At 36.6% G+C, this 13,552-nt stretch overlaps 1 protein-coding gene across 1 annotated transcript; it reads left to right on the top strand.

Annotated features, from left to right (window-relative positions):
- The first annotated feature begins 3,017 nt into the window (after positions 1–3,017).
- LOC131807066 (uncharacterized) lies at positions 3,018–12,445 on the top strand. The gene is made up of 3 exons (XM_059132090.1): positions 3,018–3,185; positions 11,399–11,512; positions 11,661–12,445. The coding sequence occupies exons 1-3, from the start codon at positions 3,125–3,127 to the stop codon at positions 12,128–12,130; spliced, it is 645 nt and encodes a 214-aa protein (XP_058988073.1). The 5' UTR covers positions 3,018–3,124; the 3' UTR covers positions 12,131–12,445.
- Positions 12,446–13,552: the final 1,107 nt, after the last annotated feature.

Below are 13,552 nucleotides of genomic sequence, written 5' to 3'. Positions count from 1 at the left end.
GTATATATTGAGGTACCGTTATATCGGAGCTGGGCGAAGACCTGCATCCATTACGAACTTCAAATACGACATTTCAAACAATTTCGGTGAGTATTGTACCTAAACTCGTCAAAATACCGAATATAGGGTGGTACCGTTATATCGGAGCTGGGCGAAGACCTGGACCAGCATAGACAATTTTCTGTCACAGGCTATAGCATCTATTACGAACTTTAAATACGACATTTCAAACAATTTCGGTGAGTATTGTGCCTAAACTCGTCAAAATACCGAATATAGGGAGGTACTGGTATATGGGGCCTATACGAAGACCGGGATCTGCATAGACAATTTTCTGTCACAGACTGTAGTTTCCATTACGAACTCTAAATGCGTAATTTGAAAAAATTCCGGTGAATAATGACGCTAAAATTATCAAAATACCGAATATAGGGAGGTAACGTTGTATGGGGGGCTATACGAAGACCTGGACCTGCACAGACAATTTTTTGACATAGGCTGTAGTATCCATTACGAACTTCAAATACCAAATTTTAAACGATTCCGGTTAAAAATGTCGCTAAAATCATTAAAATACCGAATATCGGGAGGCACCGTTATATGGGGGCCTTACGAAGACGTGGACCTGCACAGACAATTTTCTGTCTTAGGCTGTACTATCCGTTGCGAACTTCAAATACCAAATTCCGATTATAATGTCGGTAAAATCATCAAAATACCGAATATCGGGAGGTACCGTTATATGGGGCTATACGAAGGCGTGGACCTACATGGCCCATTTACGAACATAACCTACCTACTGAAAAAATAAACATGTGTACAAAATTGTAGCCTTCTATCTCAATTCGTTCGAAAGATAGACAGACAGACGGACAGTCGGACATCGCTAAATCGACTTAGAATTTTGCGCTGATCAAGAATATATATATACTTTGTTGGGTCTGACATGAGTATTTCGAAGAGTTACAAACGGAATGACAAGTTAATATACCCTCCATAGGATGCTGAAGGGTATAAAAACTTGAAATCTATATTTTAATTGTCCTGCCCATAAACCGCCCCAAACTGTGAAGTTGAAGGGGGGTGGGGGTACCAGAAGAAATGCTACGATCCCTCCCATCTTTACAACAGATCTTGTGTTGATGGAAATATGAAGATGTACGAAGTCTGGATGGAATCGGATGTTAATTTCGCGTTTTATGAACTTCACGGGTACTCAAAGTGTTGACCCCTTTTTGGGGAGGTACCAGAAGGGGTAGACCGATGTATTCCAATTTCACACCAGACCTTGAGTTAATACAAACATTGTGATGTGTGTACTTTGAGGAGAACCTGATGCTTATTTCGGATATTATGATCGTTTTTGTTATTCAAAACATTGACCCGTTGTTGGGGAGGTACCACAAGGAATGGTCCGATCTCTACCATCTTTATAACAGATCTTGTGTTGATAGAAATATTGATATGTGCCAAATTTGAATGGAATCGGATGTTAATTTTGCGTTTTATGAGCCTAATGGATATTCCAAATTTTGACCCTTTGTGGGGGAGGTACTTGATGGAGTAGACCGATATATTCCGTCTTAATGACAGATCTTGGATTCATAAAAATATTGGGATGTGTGAAATTTGAAGACAATCGGATTATTAAATCACATTTTATGAGAGTTGCAATTATTCAGAATTTTGACAATTTGTGGGTGAGGTACTTGATGGAGTGGACCGATATTGTCCATTTTCACACCTGACTTAGCACTGACGCAAATATTAGGATATGCAAAGTTGGAGCAGAATCGGATTATCCTTTCTCTTTTTGTGCAAAAATATTTTTTGAAAATTTTGACCATTTGTGGGGGAGGTACTAGAGGGAGTTGACTGATACATTCCATCTTTACGCCAGACCTTGGGTTAATATAAATATTGGGATGAGTGAAATTTGAAGACAATCGGATTCTTACATCACATTTTATGAGAGTTGTAATTATTCAAAATTTTGACCATTTCTGGGGGAGGTACTTGATGGAGTGGAGCGATATTGCCCATTTTCGCACCTGACCTAGAACTGACGCAAATATTGAGATTTGCAAAGTTGGAGTAAAATCGGATTATCGTTTCTCTCTCTATGCAGTACAATATTTTCCTTGAAAATGTCGACTTTTTGTGTGGGAGGTACCAGAAGGACCGATATTGCCCATCTCCGAACTCGATCTAAGTTTGACAAAAATATGACGATGTACCCAGTTTGGACCAAATCGTATACTCCCTTCGAGAGTTATCGTGCGCACCAGCCAGCCAGACAGACAGACGAACGGACATTGCTAGATCGACTGCATATGCCCTGAAACAGATTTGGTTTAATGAGACCTATGGTCTAAAACCGTTATTTCGATTAGGGCACGTTTTGGCCGTATCAAATGATATATAATACCCTCTCTAGCCATGTTCCTGTCGGTATAAAAAGTTTCGAATTTCGATTTTATATTCTTTTTGGATGGGCATTGCAGCATATGGCTTTGTCAATTCCAAGTTTCCTGGGACGAATTGAGCCCAAACATATATATGGGTCTAGTACCGTTATTTGAATGTGACTAATTTTTGACAGCACCAAATGATTTATATTCGCTCTTAAGGTTTGGTTTAGTGAATTAGGCATTCTACCTTATCAACATCGACTCTTGTAAAATATCAATTATTACCAAAATTATATCCACAAACCTCTAGCTTATCACAAATTCGTCAATGCTAACACAACCTATGTCGATGATTAATCTCTAACAACTGTTTATTTACAAAAAAAAACACCCATATTTGAGTCATATATCTATTTGGAGTTGGAATCTCACCTTAGCTGTTCGATTCAATTTGTATCGCGACCGAAAACACTGTTTGCCTCTTGCAAACGCCGTTTGCCGACGGATCCGGCCAATTATCAGCGAAACAAATAACTGATGATAAGATTACTCGACTCTGTCGTATTTTAACGATCGTCAGTCGATGGTAGAAAAGTCGAACATTTTCATTTGTATTTCAGTTAAACTCCGTATTTTCATCGCATCACAAGTGCAGAGGCGAGTGTTGAGCTTAAAACGAACGATTAAAATCCGAAAAAAGAAGACAAGTAAAAATGCGTTTCCTACTGTCCGTTGGCATTGTCTTCGTTGTGTTCTTGGCTTATGCCTATTCCGGTAATATTGAGTTTTAAGTTTTGTAAATCAAAATAAAGGGAAAATACCATTCCATTGGTGGATTGATGAGCCTCAAGTGTTAAAGTGGAGTACCTTTTTTTTTTTGGAATCAAAATTGTGAAATTAAGAAACGTCATTCGTTTGAAAATATTTGTGTTGGAAAAATGGACAAAAATATATGCTCCCAAGGCGTCTAAAAATGAAGAGCGTAGTAATGACATAAGTTTGTGAAAAAGTCTACACATAAGTAGTGTGATGTATTTATACGCGCTTATCAATTGAAGAGAATATCTTTATAAGTTGTGCGTAATAAATGGGGAACAAGGTCCATTTTTTTTTCAAATGGTGAAATATTGATATACCTTTTGGAAGTTTGGATATATGCACGTTATTGGTTCTGTTCCAGAACTGCAAGAATATAAAAGTTTTTACTGCGATAACCGATTTTCCCTTTATGGCATCGGAAAAAATTAGAAAATTATGGATTCTAACAAGTTCTGGAATAGAGAAAATGGTTGTTAAAACACTTTCAATTTTTTGAAATAATTCGATACAGAGGAAATAACGATAACCTGCCCTATAGTATAAATACATGTTGCAATCATTCTTCTTAAGGCAACGACGAGGACGAAAAATTTTGGTGCGAATAATTATCGATGGTGGAAATTAATTTTTGCTCTGTTCCAGAACTGCAAAAATATATTTTTAATTTTTTAATACTATAATCCATTTTTATACCCTCCACCATACTATGGAGGGTATATTAACTTTGTCATTCCGTTTGTAACTCCTCGAAATACTCATGTCAGACCCAACAAAGTATATATATTCTTGATAGGCGTAAAAGTCTAAGTCGATGTCCGTCTGTCTGTCTGTTCACGCTATCTTTCGAACGAATTGAGATAGAAGGCTAAAATTTTGCACACTTGTTTATTTTTCCAGTAGGCAGTTTAAGCTCGTAAATGGGCCATGTAGGTCCACGTTTTCATATAGCCCCCCTATAATGGTACCTCCCTATATTCGGCATTTTGATGATTTTAGCGACATTATTCACCGGAATAGTTTCAAATTTAATATTTGAAGTTCGTAATGGATACTACAGCCTAAGACTGAAAATTGTCTGTGCAGGTCCAGATCTTCGTATGGCCCCCATATAACGGTGCCTCCCGATATTCGCTATTTTAATGATTTTAGCGACATTTTTAACCGGAATCGTTTAAAATTTGGTATTTTAAGTTCGCAATGGATACTACCGCCTAAGACAGAAAATTGTCTGTGCAGGTCCAGGTCTTCGTATAGCCCCCCATACAACGTTACCTCCCTATTTTCGGTATTTTGATAATTTTAGCGTCATTATTCACCGGATTTTTTTCAAATTACGCATTTATAGTTCGTAATGGAATCTACAGTCTGTGATAGAAAATTGTCTATGCAGCTCCAGGTTTTGTATTTCAAGTTTCGAATTTGAATATGGTAATGGCTAATGGCAAACAATGCCATATGTAGGTCCACGTCGTATAGGCCCCAATATAACAGCAATATTCGGTATTTTTAAAATTTAACAGAATTTTTAAGGATTTTATTTTTTTTTTAATTTCCAAATTCGTTCCAAATGGTGGAGGGTATTCAAAGTTTGGCCCGGCCGACTATTACTGCTTTTTAACTTGTTATACCCCACATGGCTAGAGAGGGTATATATCATTTGATATGGCCAGAACGTACCTCAACGAAATAACGGTTTTAGACCTTAGGTGACTCTTTGGACCAAATCCGTTTCAGGACATTTGGAGTCGATCTAGCGATGTCCATTCATCTGTCTGTGTGTCTGGCTGTGGCGCACGATAACTCTCGAAGCGAGTATCCGATTTGATCCAAACTTGGTACATCGTAATATTTTTGTCAAACTTAGATCGAGTTCGCAGATGGGCAATATTGGTCCACTCCTTCTGGTACCTCCCCCCAAAAAAAAAAATCGAAATTTTCAAAAATATATATTTTCTGATAATCCGATTTTGCTTCAACTTTGCAAATCCTAATATTTGCATTGGTGCTAGGTCTGGTGTGAAAATGGACAATATCGGCCCACTCCATCAAGTACCTCCCCCACAAATGGTCAAAAATTTTAAATAATTATAACTCTTATAAAATGTGGTGTAAGCGTCCGATTTTCTTCAAAGTAAACACATCGCAATATTCTTATTAACCCAAGATCTGGTGTGAACATGGAATATATTGGCCCAATCCTTTTTGTACCTCCCACACAAAAGGTCGAAATTTTCAAAAAACAATATATTTTCTGCACAAAAAGAGAAATGATAATCCGATTTTGCTCCAACTTTGCAAATCCTAATATTTGCATCAGTGCTAGGTCTGGTGTGAAAATGAACAACATTGGTTCACTCCATCAAGTACCTCCCCCACAAAGGTTCAAAATTTTTAATAATTATAACTCTTATAAAATGTGATGTAAGTGTTCGATTGTCTTCAAATTACACACAGCACAATATTTTTATTAATCCAAGGTCTGGTGTGAAGATGGAATATATCGGAACACTCCTTCTGGTACCTTCCCAACAAGGTGTCAACATTTCGAACATTCACGAAGCTCACAAAAAACCAAATTAACATCCAATTCCAGTTAGACTTGGCACATTTCAATATTTCCGTCAACACAAGATCTGTTATAGAGGTGTTAGAGATCGGACCATTCCTTCTGGTACCTCCCTCACAGGGGGTCAAAGTTTTGAATTTCCACGAAGCTCATAGATCCCGAAATTATCATCCAATTTTATTCAGACTTGGTACATCTCAATATGCCCATCAACACAAGATCTGTTATAAAGATAGTAGAGATCGGACCATTCCTTCTGGTACCTCTACAACAAAGGGTCGAAGTTTTGAATAACCAAAACATTTATAAAATCCAAAATAAGCATCCGATTCTCTTCATATTTCACACATCCCATTATTTCTACTAACACAAGATCTGCTGTAAAGATGGCATGCATCGGCCGATACCTTCTGGTCCCTACCCCACATAGGTTTAAAATTTTGAATACTCATGAAACTCATAAAACGCGAAATTAACATATTGGCATATCTCAATATTTTCATCATCACAAGATCGGTTATAAAAATTTGTAGAGATTGGACCACTTTTTCTGGTATCTCCTCCACATAGGGTTCAAGATTTCCAAAAACCAAAATGGTCAAAGAAAGCGAAATAAGCATTCAACTCTCTTCAAATGTAACATTTTCAAGTATTTTTGCTAACACAAGATCTGTTATGAAGATAGTAAAGATTCCTTCTGGTACCTCACCCACGAAGGGTTCAAAATTTGGAATTGCCAAAACGTTCATAAAATTCGAAATAACTATTTCTACATACACCAGATCTGACAGATGAATTTGGGATATAGCGGTCCACTTCACCTGGTCCTCCCCCACGAAGGGTTCAAAATTTTTAAAAGAAAAACGCATATAAAATATCCACCCTCTTTAATTTCACATATCCAAACATTTTTTCTAAAGTAAGATCTGTTGTGAATCTGTAGATATCTGTCAACCCCTTCTGGTACCTCACCCACAAAGCGTCACAATATTCATTACTTATATCTGTCGTAATTGCGAAACAAGTCAGCGATTCTTTACAACTTGCTATATTTAAATATATCTCTCAACCTGAAATCTGAAAAGAATATGGAATTTATGATTTTGCATAAAGGTGGTAATTTTGCCCATGCCAATATTTTATTCTGAATTAGATGATGCATAAAAATGGAATACTTCGGTCCGCTACACATTTTCCAAAAATTTGGACATATCTTATATAAATTATAGGATGTAGTCCAAATCTGGCACGGTGTATTATTTATATCGATTTTAGGTCAGATACGAATCGGTAAATATTGGCCAACTGCTTCGGAACCTCCCCCATAAAGGGTCAACGGTTTGAATAAACATAACTGAAGGCTGGGGGTATACATCTGTCGGAAAAAATCGACTAATACTATTTTACTTCTTTTTTTCTTAACTTTCAATCGATTTTAAGGATCATTGCAATTAATATCATTTTATCACAAATTTATTGAAACTTATTTCATCCCATATAAATAGAACCTTTTCCAAGAATTCTTACTCAGCATTCTAGGCATGTACAGTCTTGGCTTTTTAAAGTCCCTTAGTTACCACCAAACCACAAAATGTATGTTCTAGCCTCTATTTGTCCACTAATAAATAATAAAAAAAAAACAAATATTTAAACTGTCTTTGCAGATAAGCATTGAGCAGTGGGGAGAGAGAGAGAAAGGAGTGTATTTAATCTTATCAAAAGGTAGTGATCGGAAAAAATAACAAATAGGTACCTCGAATATATTGATAAAACCTTTTCAATTGTTGACATCATTTCAATTGCATAGACGTAGATATACACATACATACGTATGTCTGTACATACATATATATGTACATACATAAATCTATGGCCATGTGAAGGTGTTGTGGATTGCGGGCTAGATAGTACGATATTGAAAAAAAAAATGTTTAGTAAATAAACACAGCAAAATAAATACATAAATATAGAAAAGAAAGAACTAAGGCCATTTCTAGAGGCACTTTGTAGGTACACTTTTGTACTGAGTTCAACATAGTTTATATAACCGTTTGGAAAGTAGATTACTGTGTGTATTAGTCATAATAGGGAATATTGTCTGCTCTCAGATTGTTTGAGGTTTGTTTTGGTAGTAGATACAATATTAAATAAATACGTCTGTTTATCCAAACTGTATCTATGCCGATGAATCATTGTGCGATTTTGTCTGTGAAAACAGGGAGATGTATTTAAAGCAAACATTTTTTTAAAGAATAAATTATATAAATAATAACAATAATAAAAATAGACATTTTATACATAGAAAACCTTCTATGAGGAGAAGACAGTAAAAGGTCTTCTTCTTCTTAAACAAGTAAAAACCAGTAAAGAAAGTTTTAAAGTCAGGCGGGCGAGCTCCGCGTAACAATTTTTTATGGGAGAATTCAATCATACACGTTATGATTATAATTATAATTTAAAGTTCAAAGGACTAAATATGCCGAAGCATTTGTATCTTTTAAATTCGGACTGGTAGTGATCATTCGGTGCACAATTAATTTGAAATCGGATAAAAATATATATGGGAGCTATACCCAAATATTTCTGAGCTGTATTTGATATATTTCCCTGAACGGCTGTGGGTAACAAATATAACAAATCGGATGAACAGTATATATGGGAGCTATAGCTATATCTGAACCGATCTTCACCAAATTTGACATACTAGCTTCTAGACTCAATTCGGTCGTAAGTGCCAAATTCCATCCCTTTTGGACAAATATTAGAAGTTTGGTGCACAATAAAAGGTAAATCGGACGAAGTTATGTATGGGAGCTATATCCAAATCTAAGCCGATCTCGATAAATTTTAGAAAATGTATTTCTGAGCTGTATTTGATATATTTCCCCAAATATTGTTGTTACAGAGTGTACATTACGGCTGCGGAGAACAAAAATAACAAATCGGATGAAAAATATATATGGGAGCTATAGCTATATCTGAGCCGATTTCGATCAAATTTGGTATACTTATTTTCAGGCCTAATTTGATTGTATGTGCAAAATTCCATGCTATTCGGGCTGATATTAAACATTTGGTGCACAATAAAAGGCAAATCGGACAAAGATATTTATGGTAGCTATATCTAAATTTTTACCGCTTATCTCCAATTTCAATAGGGTTCGTCCTTGGGTCAAACAAATGTTTTGTGCAAAATTTCAACTGGATCGGGTAATAAATGCGAACTGTACTTTGTTCACAAAAATACATGGACAGGCGGACGGACGGACGGGCATGCATAAATCGACTCAGAATGTGATTCTATGCAGATCATCAAAAGGAACTATGGGTCTATCTCGTTTCCTTTTGCCTGTTACAAACAAATGCACAAAGACATAATACCCTGATAACCTTGTGGTGTAGGGTATAAAAAACATTAAGTTCGTCCGAGCCGAACTTTTTATACCCTTACCCCTGGGTAAAGAAAACAAATTTTAAATAAAAGTATCTGAATTGCTGTAAAACTGAAATGCTGTTAAACTTCTCAAAAAACCATACAGTGGGTGAGCCCTTTATATGTGGGGTATACCAAAAGGGGACCCTCTATGGACAATTTTATACTTCACGGATTGTGAGGTACTTGTGAATAGGATTATCAAAATACCGAGTATCGGTGGGTATCGTTATATGTACGCTATAGGAAAATGTAGAAACAAATGTTCAATGTTCTGCTGCCGGAGCAAGAACCCATTACGAACTGCAAATACCCATTTTTAGACAAATCCGTGGGAAAATCTGGTAAAAATCATAAAAATACCGAATATCGGTAGGTACCGTTATATGGGCGCCATAACAATACGTGGGTTTATACATAAAATGTTGCGCCACACGAGCTAGAACCTACTATGACCTACAAATACTATTTTTTAGACAAATCCCTGGGAAAATGTGGTAAAAATTTACAAAAAACCGAATATCGAGACTATACAAAATCGGGGACCTAAACATAAAATATTGCGCCACACTAGCTAAAACCTATTATGACCTACAAATACCAATTTTTAGACAAATCCGTAAAAAATATGGCGAAAATCATCAAAATTTTATTGAATGAAAGCAAAAAATGTCGGAAATAGCATCAAATTTTAGAATAAGTTTAAATTTGTTCGAATTGGTCACCATTGTCACACGCTGCCCGAATGTTGCTCTGCGGTATTTTGGCCCATTCCCGTCGAAATGCTTGCTTGGTGTGATCAACAATTTCGTATTTTTTAGTGCTAACCTTGCTGTCTGTTCTAAAAGTACTCCAGACTCAATAGTCCAAAGAATTGGTATACGGAGATTTTAGTGGCTATTTTGCTCTGGAAATGAAGCGAGGAACCTCATTTTGGAACCATTCTTGGGTGGCGCGTGCTGAGTGTGATGGTGCCTGTTGGAATGTCCAAGGTCTGCAGCAAAAAAGTTTGGTTACCCAAGGCTTTAATACACCCTCCAGAATATTTTGCCGATAATATTCGGCATTTATTCTAATGCCTCGGTCGATTAATACGAGTGGAGAGCGACCATCGGCTGTTATGGCGGCCCACACCATCGCCATGGCCGGTGCTTGAGTTCAGCTGACCTCTTTGGCAAGTAAACACGATCATTTTGTTTGTTTACAAACAACGAATGATTTCTCATCGGAGAAAAACAAATTCGGCAGTTCACCAAGCTCTTTTGAGTTTATTTTCTTTCTTTGCGGGGTAAGTTCTTGCCGCATTTGGAATTTCAATGGCTTTACATCGAGCTTATTTTTCAATATTTGACGAATGGAATATTGCGATATGTTCTACTCACGAATAATTTTTCGATCTCGGCGACGCGGGTTGCGATCAAGTCGCTTCTTTACTTTTCGAACCATTTCTGCTGATGTTACTTTTTCCTTCCGTCCACTTCCTTGATGTGCTGTCGGACGAGTGTCTTAGAAATGACAGCAGTCTGAAGCTGGTTGCAGTTTTTTCATCTCAACCTGTATATACTTTGTGGGGTCTAAAATTTATATTTCGAGGTGTTACAAACGGAATGACAAAGTTAATATACCCTCCATTCTGTGTTGGAGGTTATAAAATTTTTATGTCATCATATCATGACATTGCATTAGCATTTCGCTGATTTTTATCCATTATATGTCCATGGGAATGATCTGACAAAGATTTTTGAGGCCATATAATTTTCCAAGCTTTTATATGCGGATTTCCGTCATGTTTTGACGATTTCGGAATAACATATTTCTCTAACGTTTTTAATGCTTTGATCGAAACAAAAAACGGCATTTTATCTAATCTTTATATTTTCATGTCTTTGACAATTTATAACCGATGTTATTAACGGATGCACATGCATTTGCCACTAGAAAGGCGCGCTCAGAATGTATTCGTGATAATTGTTTGAATAAAAGAGAGTGGAGTTAATGGAGCTCTTTCCTCTCTCTTCTCTTTCATAACATTAAATAGCTTTCTCTGTTCTTAATATAATGTTACGCTACAGAATTGTATTATCTCTCTAAAGGACGGATGTCTTTTCCTCGAGAATTTTTTCTTTTATTTCAGAACCTTTTAATAATTTCAATTCCCTTCTCTTTCAGATTCCTGCGTACAATGTAACTCGTCCAACGATCCCAAGTGTGCCACACAACCGGAAAATTTCTTGGCCAAGCAATGTACCAATAGCAGCTCCACCTGTTACGTTCGTATTGTGGGTAAGTACCGTACTAAAGGTTTTCAAGAATGGAGGCCTTGTGCAGTACCTTATTACAAAAGATTTTCTATACTCAGATTAGAGTTACTTCTTCAAGGGGACATGTTTCTAAATTCTAACTTTCTTTCCTCCTCCTCTTCCCCCCTCAGATGGTGTCACAATTCGTGGCTGTGCCAGTGAGCTCGACAATGCCACATTGTCGACGTGCAACAACAACATGGAATGCATGACCTGCAGTTTTATGGAAGGCTGCAATGGGGCCCTTTTCCCCCAATATCGTCTTAGCTGCATCCAATGTTTCGGCAGCCTGAACAGCACCTGCTCTTTGGATATTTCGGCACGTCCCTCCGTCTGTCCCACCTATAAATTGGGTGACAAATGTTACATTCGTCGTGATGACAAGAACACCACCCAATCGTTCCAACGTGGCTGTTTGTCCACCGCTCAGTCGAATGGCGTTTGCACCGACACCAGCGACTGTTACACCTGTGAGGGTAACGGTTGCAATTTCTTGCAAGCCAATGAAACAGTGATTCCCTGGGCCAAGGGTTCCGGCTATGTTTATGGATCATCATTGTTCATGATTGTGGTTGCCTTCTTTGTGACCCGACAATCTTAAGAGAGAGAGAGGGGACGATGAACGAACGATGAGATGAATGAAAGAGAAAGAAGGAGTTGTTATCATTTTTTTATACTATCCACCTTTTTGCGTTTCTTGTGCACTCTTCAACGATGGCAGCGGCGGCGGCGGCGGCGACGGCGGCGATGACACCTAAAGTGTGAAAAACTTATAATTTGTCCCTTTTGAAGATTTTGTTTTTTTTTTTTTTTTACCGGAAGTAGATTCAATGTTGAATTAGTAACATTTTTGTTTTTGTATAGAGGCGAAGAAGAAGAAAAGCAATAATAAAATTTTTATGGAGTGCAAAGAAAATTCTTGTGTGTTTTTCATTTTCATTTTCATTCATTTTCACTGTGGAGATGTGGAGGAAATGAAGTTTGCCGTTCCCTCATCCAGTGATGCCAATGGCAGGGGACAAATATGAAGTGCTGCCGTTTGTGTGTCTATTCATTGTTGTTTCTGCAGTTCCATAAGTCATCAATGAAGAAATTAATTTTTATTTGTTTGTCTATGCCTGTCCCCCTCCGTTGGGGCGAACATTTTAGCGCACCGAACAGTGGGGCATAAAACTTTGTTGACTATTCTATGGCTGGCAGGAAATCAAAGCACAGATGAAATATTTCTCGTAGGTCTTAAATAGATACGTTATTTGAAAAAAAAAAAACAGTAAAGAAAGACTTAAAGTCGGGCGGGGCTGACTTTATGATACCCCACACCACTTTGCTAATTTAGTGGAGCTCCACATAACAATAACAAGTTTTTATGGAAGAATTCAATCATACACGCTATGATTATAATTATAATTTAAAGTTCAAAGGACTAAATATGCCGAAACATTTTTTTTTAAATTGAGACTTGTATTGCCCATTCGGACAAAGATATATATATATATATATATATATATAAATAAATATATATATATATATATATATATATATATATATATATATATATATATATATATATATATATATATATATATATATATATATATATATATATATATATATATATATATATATATATATATATATATATATATATATAGAGACGCTGGCTCTATTAATTAGATGGAATTGACTGACTTTATCAAAGCCCAGACGAAACGGTTGAAGCTAAAATCTTGAAATTTTGGGTAAGGGTAAGGGTCATTTTTTTCCCGAAGGGGTCAGGCTGGGTTTTTGGCAATTCGTACTATAATGGTACGAAAAGCATTAAAAAGTACTAAATATGATACCCTTTGTATTTGAGAAAGCAGTAGAACTAGAACTCTTAAATTTGGAATAACTGTCACTGATGTAGGGTATGAAAGATGAACCAAAGGGTTATTGGAAATTCGCACTATAAATGCACGAAAAGTACCAAAATGAACGACATTTGGTACCATTTCGTATCATGTGAATGGTTAGAGCTAAAATC

This window comes from Musca domestica, unplaced genomic scaffold (assembly GCF_030504385.1).
Source record: "Musca domestica strain aabys unplaced genomic scaffold, Musca_domestica.polishedcontigs.V.1.1 95, whole genome shotgun sequence".
Taxonomy (NCBI): domain Eukaryota; kingdom Metazoa; phylum Arthropoda; class Insecta; order Diptera; family Muscidae; genus Musca; species Musca domestica.
The sequence above is the reverse complement of the archived record's forward strand: the minus strand, read 5'-3'. Positions and strand labels throughout refer to the sequence as shown.